General features: G+C 47.0%; 1 protein-coding gene across 3 annotated transcripts in view; it reads left to right on the top strand.

Annotated features, from left to right (window-relative positions):
- The window catches only part of TEX2 (testis expressed 2), a 180,564-nt gene that overhangs the window by 137,462 nt on the left and 23,761 nt on the right, over positions 1 to 19,341 (top strand). For 2 of the 3 annotated variants that reach the window (XM_063960908.1, XM_063960909.1), the window contains exons 7-10: positions 9,974 to 10,073; positions 10,417 to 10,549; positions 12,742 to 12,858; positions 13,457 to 13,666. In XM_063960908.1, coding sequence (XP_063816978.1) covers positions 9,974 to 10,073; positions 10,417 to 10,549; positions 12,742 to 12,858; positions 13,457 to 13,666 — 560 coding nt within the window. The remainder of the gene's footprint in view (positions 1 to 9,973; positions 10,074 to 10,416; positions 10,550 to 12,741; positions 12,859 to 13,456; positions 13,667 to 19,341) is intronic. The other variant, XM_063960910.1, reaches the window with a different exon arrangement.

Raw genomic sequence — 19,341 nt, 5'->3', positions numbered from 1 at the left:
GATCCCGACTACCCGACTCCTATTCCTAGGGATGATCCTGGACACAGTCCAGAAAAAGGTGTTTCTCCCGGAGGAGAATGCCAGGGAGTTATCCGAACTAGTCAGAAATCTCCTAAAACCAGGCCAAGTCTCAGTGCATCAATGCACAAGGGTCCTGGGAAAGATGGTGGCTTCTTACGAAGCAATCCCATTCGGCAGATTCCACGCAAGAACCTTCCAGTGGGATCTGCTAGACAAATGGTCCGGGTCGCATCTTCAGATGCATCAGCGGATAATCTTGTCACCAAGGACAAGGGTGTCTCTCCTGTGGTGGTTGCAGAGTGCTCATCTTCTAGAGGGCCGCAGATTCGGCATTCAGGACTGGGTCCTGGTGACCACGGATGCCAGCCTGAGAGGCTGGGGAGCAGTCACACAGGGACAAAATTTCCAGGGCTTGTGGTCAAGCCTGGAGACATCACTCCACATAAATATCCTGGAGCTAAGGGCCATCTACAATGCTCTAAGCCTAGCAAGACCTCTGCTTCAAGGTCAGTCGGTGCTGATCCAGTCAGACAACATCACGGCAGTCGCCCACGTAAACAGACAGGGCGGCACAAGAAGCAGGAGGGCAATGACAGAAGTTGCAAGGATTCTTCGCTGGGCGGAAAATCATGTGATAGCACTGTCAGCAGTGTTCATTCCGGGAGTGGACAACTGGGAAGCAGACTTCCTCAGCAGACACGACCTCCATCCGGGGGAGTGGGGACTTCACCCAGAAGTCTTCCACATGATTGTGAACCGTTGGGAAAAACCAAAGGTGGACATGATGGCGTCCCGCCTCAACAAAAAACTGGACAGGTATTGCGCCAGGTCAAGGGACCCTCAGGCAATAGCTGTGGACGCTCTGGTAACACCGTGGGTGTACCAGTCAGTGTATGTGTTCCCTCCTCTGCCTCTCATACCCAAGGTACTGAGGATCATAAGAAGGAGAGGAGTAAGGACTATACTCGTGGCTCCGGATTGGCCAAGAAAGACTTGGTACCCGGAACTTCAAGAGATGCTCACAGAGAAGTGGCCTCTACCTCTAAGAAAGGACCTGCTTCAGCAGGGACCCTGTCTGTTCCAAGACTTACCGCGGCTGCGTTTGACGGCATGGCGGTTGAACGCCGGATCCTGAAGGAAAAAGGCATTCCGGATGAAGTCATCCCTACCCTGATCAAAGCCAGGAAGGATGTAACCATGCAACATTATCACCGGATTTGGCGTAAATATGTTGCGTGGTGCGAGGCCAGGAAGGCCCCTACAGAGGAATTTCAACTGGGTCGTTTCCTACATTTCCTGCAAACAGGACTGTCTATGGGCCTAAAATTAGGGTCCATTAAGGTTCAAATTTCGGCCCTGTCGATTTTCTTCCAGAAAGAACTGGCTTCAGTTCCTGAAGTTCAGACGTTTGTCAAGGGGGTACTGCATATACAGCCTCCTTTTGTGCCTCCAGTGGCACCTTGGGATCTCAATGTAGTTTTGGGTTTCCTAAAATCACATTGGTTTGAACCACTCTCCACTGTGGACTTAAAATATCTCACTTGGAAAGTGGTAATGCTGTTAGCCCTGGCTTCAGCCAGGCGTGTCTCAGAATTGGCGGCTTTATCCTATAAAAGCCCTTACCTAATTTTTCATACGGACAGGGCAGAATTGAGGACTTGTCCTCAATTTCTCCCTAAGGTGGTTTCAGCATTTCACTTGAACCAGCCTATTGTGGTACCTGCGGCTACTAGGGACTTGGAGGACTCCAAGTTGCTGGACGTAGTCAGGGCCCTGAAAATATGTTTCCAGGACGGCTGGAGTCAGGAAATCTGACTCGCTGTTTATCCTGTATGCACCCAATAAGCTGGGTGCTCCTGCTTCTAAGCAGACTATTGCTCGTTGGATTTGTAGTACAATTCAGCTTGCACATTCTGTGGCAGGCCTGCCACAGCCTAAATCTGTAAAAGCCCATTCCACAAGGAAGGTGGGCTCATCTTGGGCGGCTGCCCGAGGGGTCTCGGCTTTACAACTTTGCCGAGCAGCTACTTGGTCAGGGACAAACACGTTTGCTAAATTCTACAAATTTGATACCCTGGCTGAGGAGGACCTGGAGTTCTCTCATTCGGTGCTGCAGAGTCATCCGCACTCTCCCGCCCGTTTGGGAGCTTTGGTATAATCCCCATGGTCCTTACGGAGTTCCCAGCATCCACTAGGACGTCAGAGAAAATAAGAATTTACTTACCGATAATTCTATTTCTCATAGTCCGTAGTGGATGCTGGGCGCCCATCCCAAGTACGGATTGTCTGCAATACTTGTACATAGTTATTGTTACAAAAATCCGGTTATTATTGTTGTGAGCCATCTTTTCAGAGGCTCCTCTGTTATCATGCTGTTAACTGGGTTCAGATCACAGGTTGTACGGTGTGATTGGTGTGGCTGGTATGAGTCTTACCCGGGATTCAAAATCCTTCCTTATTGTGTACGCTCGTCCGGGCACAGTATCCTAACTGAGGCTTGGAGGAGGGTCAAGGGGGAGGAGCCAGTGCACACCAGGTAGTCCTAAAGCTTTTACTTTTGTGCCCAGTCTCCTGCGGAGCCGCTAATCCCCATGGTCCTTACGGAGTTCCCAGCATCCACTACGGACTATGAGAAATAGAATTATCGGTAAGTAAATTCTTATTTCTCTAACGTCCTAGTGGATGCTGGGGACTCCGTCAGGACCATGGGGGATAGCGGCTCCGCAGGAGACAGGGCACAAAAGCAAGCTTTTAGGATCACATGGTGTGTACTGGCTCCTCCCCCTATGACCCTCCTCCAAGCCTCAGTTAGGTTTTTGTGCCCGTCCGAGCAGGGTGCAATCTAGGTGGCTCTCCTAAAGAGCTGCTTAGAAAAAGTTTTTAGGTTTATTATTTTCAGTGAGTCCTGCTGGCAACAGGCTCACTGCATCGAGGGACTTAGGGGAGAGATTTTCAACTCACCTGCGTGCAGGATGGATTGGAGTCTTAGGCTACTGGACATAGCTTCAGAGGGAGTCGGAACACAGGTCACCCTGGGGTTCGTCCCGGAGCCGCGCCGCCGATCCCCCTTACAGATGCTGAAGATCGAGGGTCCGGAAACAGGCGGCAGAAGGCTCTTCAGCCTTTATGAAGGTAGCGCACAGCACTGCAGCTGTGCGCCATTGTTGCTACACACTTCACACTGAACGGTCACGGAGGGTGCAGGGCGCTGCTGGGGGTGCCCTGGGCAGCAATATTAAATACCTTTGATGGCAAAGAATACATCACATATAGCCATTGAGGCTATATGTATGTATTTAACCCAGGCCAGATATCTCAAAACCCGGGAGAAAAGCCCGCCGGATAGGGGGCGGGGCTTATTCTCCTCAGCACACAGCGCCATTTTCCTGCTCAGCTCCGCTGTGAGGAAGGCTCCCAGGACTCTCCCCTGCACTGCACTACAGAAACAGGGTAACAAAGAGAAGGGGGGCATATTTTGGCGATATTTATATATTTAAAGCGCATATAACAAAAACAACACCTTTTAGGGTTGTTTATATACATTTTATAGCGCTTTTGGTGTGTGCTGGCAAACTCTCCCTCTGTCTCCCCAAAGGGCTAGTGGGGTCCTGTCTTCGATAAGAGCATTCCCTGTGTGTCTGCTGTGTGTCGGTACGTGTGTGTCGACATGTATGAGGACGATGTTGGTGTGGAGGCGGAGCAATTGCCGGTAATGGTGATGTCACCCCCTAGGGAGTCGACACCGGAATGGATGGCTTTAATTATGGAATTACGTGATAATGTTAGTACATTACAAAAGTCAGTTGACGAAATGAGACGGACGGAAAACCAGTTAGTACCTGCTCAGGCGTCTCAGACACCGTCAGGGGCTGTAAAACGTCCCTTACCTCAGTCAGTCGACACAGGTACCGACACAGATGAATCTAGTGTCGACGGTGAAGAAACAAACGTATTTTCCAATAGGGCCACACGTTATATGATCACGGCAATGAAGGAGGCTTTGCAGATCTCTGATACTGCAGGTACCTCAAAAAGGGGTATTATGTGGGGGGTGAAAAAACTACCTGTAGCTTTTCCAGAATCAGAGGAATTGAATGACGTGTGTGATGAAGCGTGGGTTAACCCAGATAGAAAACTGCTAATTTCTAAGAAGTTATTGGCATTATACCCTTTCCCACCAGAGGTTAGGGCGCGCTGGGAAACACCCCCTAGGGTGGATAAAGCGCTCACACGTTTATCAAAACAAGTGGCGTTGCTGTCTCCAGATACGGCCGCCCTCAAGGATCCAGCAGATAGGAGGCTGGAAACTACCCTGAAGAGTATATACACGCATACTGGTGTTATACTCCGACCAGCAATAGCCTCAGCCTGGATGTGCAGTGCTGGGGTAGTGTGGTTGGATTCCCTGACTGAAAATATTGATACCCTGGATAGGGACAGTATTTTATTGACTCTAGAGCAATTAAAGGATGCGTTTCTTTATATGCGAGATGCTCAGAGGGATGTTTGCACTCTGGCATCGAGAGTAAGTGCGATGTCCATATCTGCCAGAAGAAGTTTATGGACGCGACAGTGGTCAGGTGATGCGGATTCCAAAAGGCATATGGAAGTATTGCCATATAAAGGAGAGGAATTATTTGGGGTTGGTCTATCGGATCTGGTGGCCACGGCAACTGCCGGCAAATCCACTTTTTTACCTCAGACCCCCTCCCAACAGAAAAAGACACCGTCTTTTCAGCCGCAGTCCTTTCGCTCCTATAAAAACAAGCGGGCAAAAGGACAGTCTTATCTGCCACGAGGCAGAGGAAAGGGTAAGAGAGGGCAGCAAGCAGCCCCTGCCCAGGACCAGAAGCCCGCCCCGGGTTCTACAAAGCCATCAGCATGACGCTGGGGCTTTACAAGCGGACTCAGGAGCGGTGGGGGGTCGACTAAAGATTTTCAGCAATCAGTGGGCTCGCTCACAGGTGGACCCGTGGATCCTGCAGATAGTATCTCAGGGTTACATGTTGGAATTCGAAAGATCTCCCCCTCGCCGTTTCCTAAAGTCTGCTTTACCAACGTCTCCCTCAGAAAGGGCGACGGTATTGGAAGCCATTCACAAGCTGTATTCTCAGCAGGTGGTAGTCAAGGTACCCCTCCTACAACAGGGAAAGGGGTATTATTCCACACTATTTGTGGTACCGAAGCCGGACGGTTCGGTAAGACCTATTCTAAATCTGAAATCCTTGAACCTGTACATACAGAAATTCAAGTTCAAGATGGAGTCACTAAGAGCAGTGATAGCGAATCTGGAAGAAGGGGACTTCATGGTGTCCCTGGACATAAAAGATGCTTATCTGCATGTCCCAATTTACCCCTCACACCAAGGGTATCTCAGGTTCGTGATACAAGACTGTCATTATCAGTTTCAAACGCTGCCGTTTGGTTTGTCCACGGCACCTCGGGTCTTTACCAAGGTAATGACCGAAATGATGGTTCTTCTACGAAGAAAAGGCGTATTAATTATCCCTTACTTGGACGATCTCCTGATAAGGGCAAAGTCCAGAGAACAGCTGGAAGTCGGTGTAGCACTAACCCAAGTAGTGCTTCAACAACACGGGTGGATTCTGAATCTTCCAAAATCTCAATTGTCCCCGACAACACGTCTGCTGTTCCTGGGAATGATTCTGGACACGGTTCAGAAAAAGGTGTTTCTCCCGGAGGAGAAAGCAAGGGAGTTATCCGAACTTGTCAGGAACCTCCTAAAACCAGGAAATGTGTCAGTACATCAATGCACAAGAGTCCTGGGAAAGATGGTGGCTTCTTACGAAGCAATTCCATTCGGCAGATTCCATGCACGAATATTTCAGTGGGATCTGCTGGACAAATGGTCCGGATCGCATCTGCACATGCATCAGCGGATAACACTGTCACCAATGGACAAGGTTGTCTCTCCTGTGGTGGTTGCAGAGTGCCCATCTGTTAGAGGGCCGCAGGTTCGGCATACAGGACTGGGTCCTGGTGACTACGGATGCCAGCTTACGGGGCTGGGGAGCAGTCACACAGGGAAGAAACTTCCAGGGTGTATGGTCAAACCTGGAGACGTCTCTTCACATAAATATACTAGAGCTAAGAGCGATCTACAATGCTCTAAGCTTGGCGAAACCGCTGCTTCAGGGTCAGCCGGTGTTGATCCAGTCGGACAACATCGCGGCAGTCGCCCACGTAAACAGACAAGGCGGCACGAGAAGCAGAAGAGCAATGACAGAAGCTGCAAGGATTCTTCGCTGGGCGGAAAATCATGTCATAGCACTGTCAGCAGTGTTCATCCCGGGAGTGGACAACTGGGAAGCAGACTTCCTCAGCAGACACGACCTTCACCCGGGAGAGTGGGGACTTCATCCGGAAGTTTTCCACATGATTGTGAACCATTGGGAAAAACCAAAGGTGGACATGATGGCGTCTCGCCTCAACAAAAAACTGGACAGATATTGCGCCAGGTCAAGAGACCCTCAGGCAATAGCTGTGGACGCTCTGGTAACACCGTGGGTGTACCAGTCAGTGTATGTGTTTCCTCCTCTGCCTCTCATACCAAAGGTACTGAGAATTATACGGAAAAGGGGAGTAAGAACAATACTAGTGGCTCCGGATTGGCCAAGAAGAACTTGGTATCCGGAACTTCAAGAGATGCTCACGGAAGATCCGTGGCCTCTACTTCTAAGAAGGGATCTGCTTCAGCAGGGACCTTGTATGTTCCAAGACTTACCGCGACTGCGTTTGACGGCATGGCGGTTGAACGCCGGATTCTAAAAGAAAAGGGCATTCCAGAGGAAGTTATTCCTACCTTGATTAAAGCTAGGAAGGAAGTGACCGCACAACATTATCACCGCATTTGGAGAAAATATGTTGCGTGGTGTGAGGCCAAGAAGGCCCCAACGGAAGAATTTCAATTGGGTCGATTCCTACATTTCCTGCAGGCAGGATTGTCTATGGGCCTCAAATTGGGGTCTTTTAAAGTTCAAATTTCGGCCTTATCAATCTTCTTCCAGAAAGAATTGGCTTCAGTGCCTGAAGTACAAACTTTTGTCAAGGGTGTACTACATATACAACCCCCAATTGTGCCTCCAGTGGCACCGTGGGATCTAAACGTAGTTTTGGAATTTCTCAAATCTCATTGGTTTGAGCCTCTCAAATCGGTAGATTTGAAGTATCTTACATGGAAAGTAACCATGCTATTGGCCCTGGCTTCAGCCAGGAGAGTTTCAGAGTTGGCGGCTTTATCGTACAAAAGCCCATATCTGATTTTCCATTCGGACAGGGCAGAACTGCGGACACGTCCTCATTTTCTCCCTAAGGTGGTTTCGGCTTTTCACTTGAACCAGCCTATTGTGGTGCCTGCGGCTACTAGCGACTTGGAGGACTCCAAGTTACTGGACGTTGTCAGAGCATTGAAAATATATATTTCAAGGACAGCTGGAGTCAGAAAATCTGACTCGTTGTTTATCTTGTATGCACCCAACAAGATGGGTGCTCCTGCGTCTAAGCAGACGATTGCTCGTTGGATCTGTAGCACAATTCAACTTGCACATTCTGTGGCAGGCCTGCCACAGCCTAAAACTGTAAAAGCCCACTCCACAAGGAAGGTGGGCTCATCTTGGGCGGCTGCCCGAGGGGTCTCGGCATTACAACTTTGCCGAGCAGCTACGTGGTCAGGGGAGAACACGTTTGTAAAATTTTACAAATTTGATACTCTGGCTAAAGAGGACTTGGAGTTCTCTCATTCGGTGCTGCAGAGTCATCCGCACTCTCCCGCCCGTTTGGGAGCTTTGGTATAATCCCCATGGTCCTGACGGAGTCCCCAGCATCCACTAGGACGTTAGAGAAAATAAGAATTTACTTACAGATAATTCTATTTCTCGTAGTCCGTAGTGGATGCTGGGCGCCCATCCCAAGTGCGGATTGTCTGCATTACTTGTACATAGTTATTGTTACAAAAATCGGGTTATTATTGTTGTGAGCCATCTTTTTTAAGAGGCTACTTCTTTGTTATCATACTGTTAACTGGGTTCAGATCACAAGTTGTACGGTGTGATTGGTGTGGCTGGTATGAGTCTTACCCGGGATTCAAGATCCTTCCTTATTGTGTACGCTCGTCCGGGCACAGTACCTAACTGAGGCTTGGAGGAGGGTCATAGGGGGAGGAGCCAGTACACACCATGTGATCCTAAAAGCTTGCTTTTGTGCCCTGTCTCCTGCGGAGCCGCTATCCCCCATGGTCCTGACGGAGTCCCCAGCATCCACTACGGACTACGAGAAATAGAATTATCGGTAAGTAAATTCTTATTTTTTTCCACTCAAAATTCTACACACAATACCCCATAATGACAACGTGAAAAAAGTGTTTTTGAGATTTTTGCAAATTTATTAAAAATAAAAAACTAAGAAAGCACATGTACTTAAGTATTCACAGCCTTTGCTCAATACTTTGTTGATGCACTTTTTGCAGCACCTCTCAAGCTCCATCAGGTTGGATGGGAAGTGTCGGTGCACAGCCATTTTCAGATCTCTACAGAGATGTTCAATCGGATTCAAGTCTGGGCTCTGGCTGGGCCACTCAAAGACATTCACAGAGTTGTCCTGAAGCCACTCCTTTGATATCTTGGCTGTGTGCTTATGGTCGTAGTCCTGCTGAGAGATGAACCGTCGCCCCAGTCTGAGGTCAAGAGCGCTCTGCAGCAGGTTTTCATCGAGGATGTCTCTATACATTGCTTCATTCATCTTTTCCTCTATCCTGACTAGTCTCCCAGTTCCTGCCACTGAAAAACATCCCCACAGCATGATGCTGCCACCACCATGCCTCACTGTAGGGATGGTATTGGCCTGGTGATGAGCGGTGCCTGGTTTCCTCCAAACATGATGCTTGACATTCACGCCAAAGAGTTCAGTCTTTGTCTCATCAGACCAGAGACTTTTGATTTTCATGGTCTGAGAGTCCTTCAGGTGCATTTTGGCTAACTCAGGGCGGGCTGCCATGTGCTTTTTACTAAGAAGTGTGGCTTCCGTCTGGCCACTCTACCATACAGGCCTGATTGGTGGAATGCTGCAGAGATGGTTGTCCTTATGGAAGGTTCTCCTCTCTCCACAGAGGAATGCTCTAGCTCTGACAGAGTGACCATCGGGTTCTTGGTCACCTCCTTGATTAGGGCCCTTCTCCGACGATCGCTCAGTTTAGACGGTCGGCCAGCTCTAGGAAAAGTCCTGGTGGTTCTGAACTGCTTCCATATACGGATGATGGAGGCCACTCATTGGGACCTTCAAAGCAGCAGATTTTTTTCTGTACACTTCCCCAGATTTGTGCCTCGAGACAATCCTGTCTCGGAGGTCTACAGACAATTCCTTTGACTTTATGCTTGGTTTGTGCTTAGACATGCACTGTCAAGTGTGGGACCTTATATAGACAGGTGTGTGCCTTTCCAAATCCTGTCCAATCAACTGAATTTACCACAGGTGGACTCCAATTAAGCTGTAGGAACATCTGAAGGATGGTCAGTGGAAACAGGATGCACCTGAGCTCATTTTTGAGCTTCATGGCAAAGGCTGTGAATACTTATGTACATTTGGAAAATCTCAACAACAAAAAAATTTCATGTTGTCATTATGGGGTATAATGTGTAGAATTTTGAGGGGAAAATGAATTTATTCCAGTTTGAAATAAGGCTGTAACATAACAAAATGTGGAAAAAGTGAAGCGCTGTGAATACTTTATGGATGCACTGTATATGCGTACTCATCTCCAGGTGATAACCGTTCTCTATATGTGTGGAAATACTCTTCTGTATAATTCCCACCCACTTTGCTACCTGCACTGCATCAGCCCTGAAGTCCTCTGTATTTTGAGAGGAATCTTTGATTAATAAGTTAAAAACTAATCCACTTATGTCCAGCATGAGCCTAATGCACTGTGTCGTTACAGCTGCCATACTTTATGAACGAACTGACGCTGACAGAACTCGATATGGGTGTCTCTGTGCCGAAAATCCTCCAAGCCTTCAATCCGACCATCGACCACAGAGGTAACTGTCTGACCTATCTATTTTTTGTCACTGTAGGAGCTGCTTTAAGGTCTAGGGCTGTTTGCAACACGATTTCTGACCGTCAAACTCCTTCACATTAATAGAACAAGGACAAGACATTGTGTAAATACTTGATAGCACTGGAGGTGGAACAGATTTAAAATTACCTTACAAACATTCAGCAATAGGTTTCTGGATCCTAGACTTAGAAAACACAGATAAGAATAAATGCACTGATTGTCTAGAAATAACTGAAGATAGACAGACAAGACACTGATAGAAGTCAGTATTTGAATTTATGTTATAGCTTGAGGAGATCATCTTATGCTGTCTTGCTTTATAGGTCTCTGGACAGATCTGGAAATTTCCTACAAAGGCTCTTTCCTTATGACTTTAGAGACCAAGATGAATCTGACCAGATTGGGTAAGGAGCCACTTGGAGAAGCCTTGAAAGTTGGAGATATCGGTAAAGAGGGGTGAGTGAAGATGTTTAATGCTCCGTCTCCAGGGTTTTTTCGGGTAGATAAATGGAGAGATTGCTAGTTGGAATGTAAAACTCAGCAGGGAGAACAGAATTATGGCAGAATCTAGGTGGCACCAAAGGATGGTGGAGAGAGTAGACTTGGTAGGAACATGTGCTGCTAATGTAACATTTTCTGTAGAAAGCAGGGATGTTGGGGGCAGGCAGGAGTGGCAGTTAGGGCTCATATGGGGTAAATGTATGAAGCAGTGATGAGTGGAGAAGTGAGCCAGTGGAGAAGTTGGCCATGGCAACCAATTAGCTGGTCTGTATAATTTTATAGTATGTAAATCATAAATGTTACTTCAGTGCTAATTGGTTGCCATCGGCAACTTCTCCACTGGCTTACTTCTCCACTCTTATCACTGCTTCATACATTTACCCAATGGTGCTTTCGGGAGCTGGAATCAAAGTATATTGGTACTTTCAAATGGTGAGAAGAAAATAAATGGACTTTGGATGTAGGCTTATCTGCAGCAGACCATATTGGGGAGATTTCTTTAGAAACAGTGCAGAGGGATAGAACTTGAGGGTACTTAGAGAGTAAGTCGGTCGATGTTTAAAATGTAAGGTGAACCAATGTTAGGGCCTGGTTCAGTGTCACATGAAAAGTGGCCACATTGCTTGCCTGAAAATAAATGCAGCTTTCTGCCTGCATCCAGAGTTGTTTGCATCTACGTGACTGCACTGTCACGATACATACACTTGTGAAAGCAGCACTCATCACGATCAATACCATTTTGCAACAGCCTTATCCTTGAAAATAGTGGATCTCTGTGTATAATCTCCTCTGAGTAGCCCACAATTCTGTCTAAGCCTATGTGCAAATGCCCCATTGACAACCAGTTACAGCCATTTAGCTGCAGGCAGAGATCCGTTGCAACTCTTGAGTAGCTGCATATCCGGAGATCTACAGAGATGCAAATATATTTATGTCTTGACCGCCCTCATGAAAAAATATTGATGTGGCCAGTTTATGTGCAACTCAGGTCCAAAGTCAGGGCGACCAGAGTAAGCAAAGCATGCTGAGGTATCAGTAGCAACAGATGATAGAGGTGAGGTCATTTGGAGAGGACATGGGGCAGAAAATGCTTGCTGGAAAGGCTGAGGGCATAGACGTTGCACTGAGGTTAGAATTGAGGATGTTTGGGAAGTAGAATAGATGGGATGGAGGTGAGGATTGTTGGAGAGCGGTTGCGACTACATGCTTTCCGATCTGTGACAGCCTGCTTAGTTTAATAGAAAATGAGGATACTTTATAGAAGACCTTGTTCTCTCCTATCTGGGTATTCATTTGTCTTTCTATTTTTCTTTGCTTTCACCAATGGATTTGTAAATGGTGAGTGCAACATGTACTCTCTGTGCTATTTTTATACATGATAGAAAGAGTTGTGTTACATGCTTAACCATTAATATTTGACACCTAATACACAACAAATGTTTAGATGGATCTTTAGTACACGGCTCACTGAGCAAGAACCAGGAAAGTGCTAATATCAGGTGATTAATCTATAAATAGCTGTCACACATCCCAGATATGAGTGAACTGTAGAGGACATTAATGCATGGTGATTAATTATACATCATGTCTCTACTGAAGGCCGTGCATTAGTGTTTCTCCACATCCGCACACACATGTACCATATACCAGCTTCTGTAGAGGCAACCATGGACATTTATTCACCCCTATCACCTATTCACTGGCCTCTTTCATCTATTTCCATTTCCCCTCATCTCCAAACGACCCCTAGACCCACCGCATATGATGTTGTATTCCTCCAGGAGCTTTGCTAAATGTCACGTCCACGTTCATTAATGTCACGGGCTGTTCAGAGCTTTCATCATGGTCATTAATATATCTAATGTGGCTGGACCGTGATATAATACTCTAGTTATTAATCATAATTATATCTCTGTCGTCTTGATCTACACAGTCCAATATTGTGGGTCAGGGAACATCACTTAGTTACTCTGGAAAGGACATGGGACTAAGCATTACCAGGCTGTTATTATATGCTGCTTTTCTCACAATGTTTTGCATCTACACTTTAGTAAATATGGGCCATCATGCAGTTTATTTGGTATAAAAATATTGCGCGTTAGAGACTCCTTGGTGTGCTTACTTGTCTGTGTCTCTCCTCTTATCAGCGCCAGACCAAGAGCATATTACCTAGCGGACAGCGATGAGGAGTCATCCAGTGCTGGTTCCTCTGATGAAGATGGTGCTCCAGAACTAACAGGGGATAGACAGCTGACACCTGAGGGGTAAGAAAGACACCCCTCATCCCCCACCCCCCATATCTGCAACTAAGAGGGGTTTCTCTACATGTTATAGACTGTGATTTCTACCTTAATTGTCCAGAGCAGTGCTTAAGTGGGTGGAGAGGTGGTAAAGCCTGAAGAGGTGCACTGTGTAAATGTCACATCGTAATCCTACCTCCTGCCCCTTTATTACACCATTTCAATACATTACTCTTTTTAGTTTTATCCTAAACGTGCTTGGTGTAGCTCAATTTAGGGCTGAAATCAAGAATGATAATGGGAGAACAACAGGAATGTCTGTATTCTGTGGAAGTGGTGCCATATATATATATAAAGGATAAGGATTACATGCAGCACTTAAGTGTATTTGAAGATATATATATATATATATATATATATATATATATCACACACATTTACATCACTACAGTAATCAAAACTAGAGCATCTATTATGTATTTATAAAGAACTATCCTTGTTCCACCCAAATCCTTCCATCGGTCGGGGAGAGCGTCTGCTTCTCCATAGGCACCGCCATCTTGCCATTAAGTGTCCTTCCAATTTATGATTTCATAAAATACAAGCATATATATTCTAACAGGTATGCAGGACCACATCGGACAAGCAAGATAATGAGATTTGTGGACAAAATTACGAAGTCCAAATATTTCCAGAAAGCCACAGAGACAGAATTTATAAAGAAGAAAATTGAGGAGGTATCAAATACACCACTCCTGTTGACCGTGGAGGTACAGGAGTGTAAAGGAACACTAACAATTAACATTCCACCGCCACCTACTGACCGGATATGGTAAGAGCAGAAATTCCCCATGTCGGTTATGCTACACGTTATGCCTTTCTCATGCAAACATAAGAAATATTTTATCCAGCTTATATGACGCTTGAAAATGTGACATTACCTAGAATGCTACATTTTAGGTAACCAATGAATGAAGTGTGAATATACATTCCAGTGAGGGGGTGTAACTGGCCATAATTTGGGTTACCAATGTTATTGTTGCAATATGCAGTTGTATGATGACCAGTGTGTGTGTGTGTGTTGGGTCCCACGAATAGGCTCCAGTGTGAGCCGGTACAATTTTTACGTTTTATTCACATTCAGAGAGAGAGAGATGCATATTATTTATTTCTGAACATTTATTTAAGTAGCGGCAGCATATTTCATTGCACTTTACAATTGGATAGGTGTATATAATTCTATATACTGCTTGTGTGTATGTATGTATATATTACAGTATTCTCAGTCTAAAAACCCCCAAATCAGAGGGGGCACTCCATAGTGTATTCAAAAAATGATTTATATTCAGCTGCAGTAAAATGTTCTAAATACATACCACATAGTTAAAAAGGTCGGGCATAATCACACAAAGTAAGTGTCCAACCTTTATAGGAGAAATAGATGAAGCTTCATATAGGATGTACAGTACCCTGAAGAAACAAGTTTAGATTGTGACTTGTAGTGCACCAAACCACGTGCCTATGCATTTCACTGACAAGGACTTGGTCAGGGGACTGGCCTTCCCTTGTATACAATTAATATTTATACACATTGCACCATGGACTTGCATATATGGACTTGATTCCCATACATGGAATATGGTTGCTTTCCCAGACTCTGCTCTGGTATTTCCGGGCAAGATCCACCTATATATTTTACAGCATATGTTTGCAACACAATTCAAAACTGTGCACAGTGGTGGTTATTCAGAGTCCGTAGCAGTTTTTGCTAAATTAGCAAAAACTGGCGCTGCCCTGCGTTGCGATTGCATCACAGGTTTGGGAAATAGAGGATGAACCCTGTATATGCAGCCAGGCTGCGTATACAGGAGCACCGCGCGCCATGTCTACCAACGCAGGCAATGACATAGGGCTGCCCCGAAAACGGGCATAAAACCACTACGTTTTCTGCTCCACTTCCTACCCCCCTTTCCCCGCCCCCGAACGCCATGTTGTTGCCCCTGAATGCCAGCCGCCCTTCAATCATTTTGCAGTGATCACATAAAAAAAGTTTGTGCATGCGTAGATGGGCAAAAAGTGTCAGTCTGCGTTTTTAGCAAAAGACCAATCATGTCTGATTGCCCCCAAATATATGCTGTAGTATGCAGACCTGCTACTTCAGTCACTCCAAATAGCCCCTTTCAGCGCACCAGGTCCTTTGCTGTTTACTGGCAGACAGCCATGGAAGGACAGAGTCGGCTGTATTTTTAATTTAGCACCAGCCAATTGGAACTCGTGGACAGGCAGCCAGTCACAAGCTGCCTGATTGGCTGCCGGTCCATGAGCTACGATTGGCTCACGGCCAGCGACAAATTTTAAATACCGTCAGCTCTGTCCTACCATGGCTTTCTACTAGTAACCAGCCCAGCCCGATCCACACTGTGGCCAGAAGGTGAGGCTGGAGCTGTGAGGGGGTGGTGCAGGCAGTTGTGCGAGTGGCTATGGGGCCGTGTTTGTGTGGTGGTGGGGCCCTGCCCATTTTGTCAGTCCTAGTCCCCACAATTTCTGATGGCAGCCCCCTGACCACAGTAACCATAATTGAGCATTACAATATCTCATTGTAAGGCTCCTAGTTTATTGGTTGGTTGTTTTGGTCACTCAAATGCTGCAGGAAAGATCTTACAAAGATTTTCATAGCGAGGGTAGCCACCAGTGATCGTCCATTTCTACATATATTTCATAAACCTTTGAAGGATGGAAATGCCACACAGGCTATACGTAGGGTGTTTTACACTAGTGAAATCAACTAGCTTCTCTCACTGTCTTCGTGTGTGTGTGTGTGTGTGTGTGTGTGTGTGTGTGTGTGTGTGTGTGTTTGTGTGTGTGTGTGTGTCACCACAGTGTTGTAACTTCAGCATATATCACAATAAGGCACTTAAATCAGGGAACTACAAGATTTGTAATTGTAGTGTAGGTCATGATAGAGACCGGAGTAATTCCCAGTGTATAACATTACGGCATGATTATTGTAATGTATGATATTATGCAGTAATTATTGTAGTGTAATATGTGACCACAGTTGGGATCATTTTCACCATGTAACTTATTACACTAACACTAGTCAGTATAAATAAAACTTATTTCTCTGACGTCCTAGTGCATGCTGGGAACTCCGTAAGGACCATGGGGAATAGCGGGCTCCGAAGGAGGCTGGGCACTCTAGAAAGATTTATGACTACCTGGTGTGCACTGGCTCCTCCCACCATGACCCTCCTCCAAGCCTCAGTTAGATTTTGTGCCCGGCCGAGGTTGGATGCACACTAGGGGCTCTCCTGAGCCCTTAGAAAGAAAGTATAGATTTAGGTTTTTTATTTTCAGTGAGACCTGCTGGCAACAGGCTCACTGCAGCGAGGGACTAAGGGGAGAAGAAGCGAACTCGCCTGCTTGCAGCCGGATTGGGCTTCTTAGGCTACTGGACACCATTAGCTCCAGAGGGATCGACCGCAGGCCCAGTCCTTGGTGTTCGGTCCCGGAGCCGCGCCGCCGTCCCCCTTACAGAGCCAGAAGCAAGAAGAGGTCCGGAAAAACGGCGGCAGAAGACATCAGTCTTCACCAAGGTAGCGCACAGCACTGCAGCTGTGCGCCATTGCTCCTCATACACACTTCATACTCCGGTCACTGAGGGTGCAGGGCGCTGGGGGGGGGCGCCCTGAGAAGCAATAATAACACCTTGGCTGGCAAAAATTCCACAATATATAGTCCCAGAGGCTATATATGTGGAAAATACCCCTGCCAGAATATGGAAAAAAGCGGGAGAATAGTCCGCGGAAAAGGGGCGGAGCTATCTCTCACAGCACACTGGCGCCATTTCTCCTTCACAGATCCGCTGGAAGGAAGCTCCCTGGCTCTCCCCTGCAGTCTACACTACAGAACAGGGTAAAAACAGAGAGGGGGGGCACTAAATTTAGGCGCAGTATATAATATATAGAAAAAGCAGCTATAGGGGACATAACTCAGTTAGTCCCTGCATTATATAGCGCTCTGGTGTGTGCTGGCATACTCTCACTCTGTCCCCCCAAAGGGCTTTTGTGGGTCCTGTCCTCATTCGGAGCATTCCTTGTGTGTGTGCGGTGTGTCGGTACGGCTGTGTCGACATGTTTGATGAGGATAATGATGTGGAGGCGGAGCAGATGCCTTTAGAAGGGATGTCACCCCCTGCGGGGCAGACACCTGAGTGGATGAGCTTATGGAAAGTAATGAGTGCACGTATAGACTCCTTACATAAGAAAATTGACGACATGCCAAATGTGGGACAGCCGACTTCTCAGCTCGTGCCTGCCCAGGCGTCGCATGGGTCGTCAGGGGCTCTAAAACGCCCGCTACCGCAAGCAGACCCAGATGTCGACACTGATACTGACACCAGTGTCGACGACGATGAGTCTAACCTGATGCCCACTAAGGCCATTCACTGCATGATTGAGGCAATGAAAGAGGTGTTACACATTTCTGATATAACTACAGGTACCACTAAAAAGGGTATTATGTTTGGGGAGAAAGAACTACCCGTAGTTTTTCCCCCATCAGATGAATTAAATGAAGTGTGTGAAGAAGCGTGGGCTTTCCCTGATAAAAAATTGGTAATTCCTAAGAAGGTACTAATGGCGTTCCCTTTCCCGCCAGATTATAGGTCACGTTGGGAAACACCCCCCAGGGTGGATAAAGCGCTCACACGTTTGTCTAAAAAGGTGGCACTACCGTCTCCGGATACGGCCGCCCTCAAGGAACCTGCTGATAGAAAGCAGGAGGCGATCCTGAAGTCTGTATATACACACTCAGGCATTATACTTAGGCCAGCTATTGCGTCAGCTTGGATGTGCAGTGCTGCCGCTGCGTGGTCAGATAAACTGTCAGAAAATATTGACACATTAGACAGAGACACGATCCTGTTAACCATAGACCATATAAAAGACTCAGTCTTATATATGAGAGATGCACAGAGGGAAATCTGCCGACTGGCATCTAAAGTAAGTGCATTGTCCATTTCTGCTAGGAGAGGCTTATGGACTCGCCAGTGGACAGGAGATGCAGATTCTAAAAAGCACATGGATGCTCCCTCAGACAGGGAGGCGGTGCTAGCGGCAATTCGCAAGCTGTATTCCCAGCAGGTGATAATCAAGGTACCCCTACTTCAACAAGGCCGGGGTTATTATTCCACACTATTTGTGGTACCGAAACCGGACGGTTCGGTGAGACCCATTTTAAATTTAAAATCCTTGAACACGTACATAAAAAAATTCAAGTTCAAGATGGAATCGCTCAGGGCGGTTATTGCAAGCCTGGACGAGGGGGATTACATGGTATCCCTGGACATCAAGGATGCTTACTTGCATGTCCCCATTTACCATCCTCACCAGGAGTACCTCAGATTTGTGGTACAGGATTGCCATTACCAATTCCAGATGCTGCCGTTTGGCCTGTCCACGGCACCGAGGGTATTTACCAAGGTTATGGCGGAAATGATGATACTCCTTCGAAAAAAGGGAGTTTTAATTATCCCGTACTTGGACGATCTCCTAATAAAAGCGAGGTCCAAGGAACAGTTGTTGGTGGGAGTAGCACTATCTCAGGAGGTGCTGCACCAGCACGGCTGGATTCTGAATATCCCAAAGTCACAGCTGGTTCCGACGACACGGCTACTGTTCCTGGGTATGATTCTGGATACAGTCCAGAAGAAAGTGTTTCTCCCGGAGGAGAAAGCCAGGGAGTTGTCATCTCTAGTCAGAGACCTCCTGAAACCAAAACAGGTATCAGTGCATCGCTGCACACGGGTCCTGGGAAAGATGGTGGCTTCTTACGAAGCAATTCCCTTCGGCAGGTTCCATGCCAGAATCTTTCAGTGGGACCAGTTGGACCAGTGGTCCGGATCGCATCTTCAGATGCATCGCTTAATAACCCTGTCTCCAAGAACCAGGGTGTCTCTACAGTGGTGGCTGCAGAGGGCCCATCTTCTAGAGGGCCGCAGGTTCGGCATACAGGACTGGGTCCTGGTGACCACGGATGCCAGCCTTCGAGGCTGGGGGGCAGTCATACAGGGAAGAAACTTCCAAGGACTATGGTCGAGTCAGGAGACTTCCCTTCACATAAATATTCTGGAACTAAGGGCCATCTACAATGCCCTAAGTCAAGCAAGATCCCTGCTCCTACACCAGCCGGTGCTGATCCAGTCAGACAACATCACGGCAGTCGCCCATGTAAATCGACAGGGCGGCACAAGAAGCAGGATGGCGATGGCAGAAGCCACAAGAATTCTCCGATGGGCGGAGAATCATGTACTAGCACTGTCAGCAGTGTTCATTCCGGGAGTGGACAACTGGGAAGCAGACTTCCTCAGCAGACACGACCTCCACCCGGGAGAGTGGGGACTTCACCCAGAAGTCTTCCAGATGCTGGTAAACCGTTGGGAAAAACCACAGGTGGACATGATGGCGTCCCGTCTCAACAAAAAGTTAAAAAGATATTGCGCCAGGT

The sequence above is a fragment of the Pseudophryne corroboree genome, chromosome 3, assembly GCF_028390025.1.
Source record: "Pseudophryne corroboree isolate aPseCor3 chromosome 3, aPseCor3.hap2, whole genome shotgun sequence".
Lineage (NCBI taxonomy): Eukaryota > Metazoa > Chordata > Amphibia > Anura > Myobatrachidae > Pseudophryne > Pseudophryne corroboree.
Note: the sequence above shows the minus strand (reverse complement) of the source record. Positions and strands in the feature narration are given on the sequence as shown.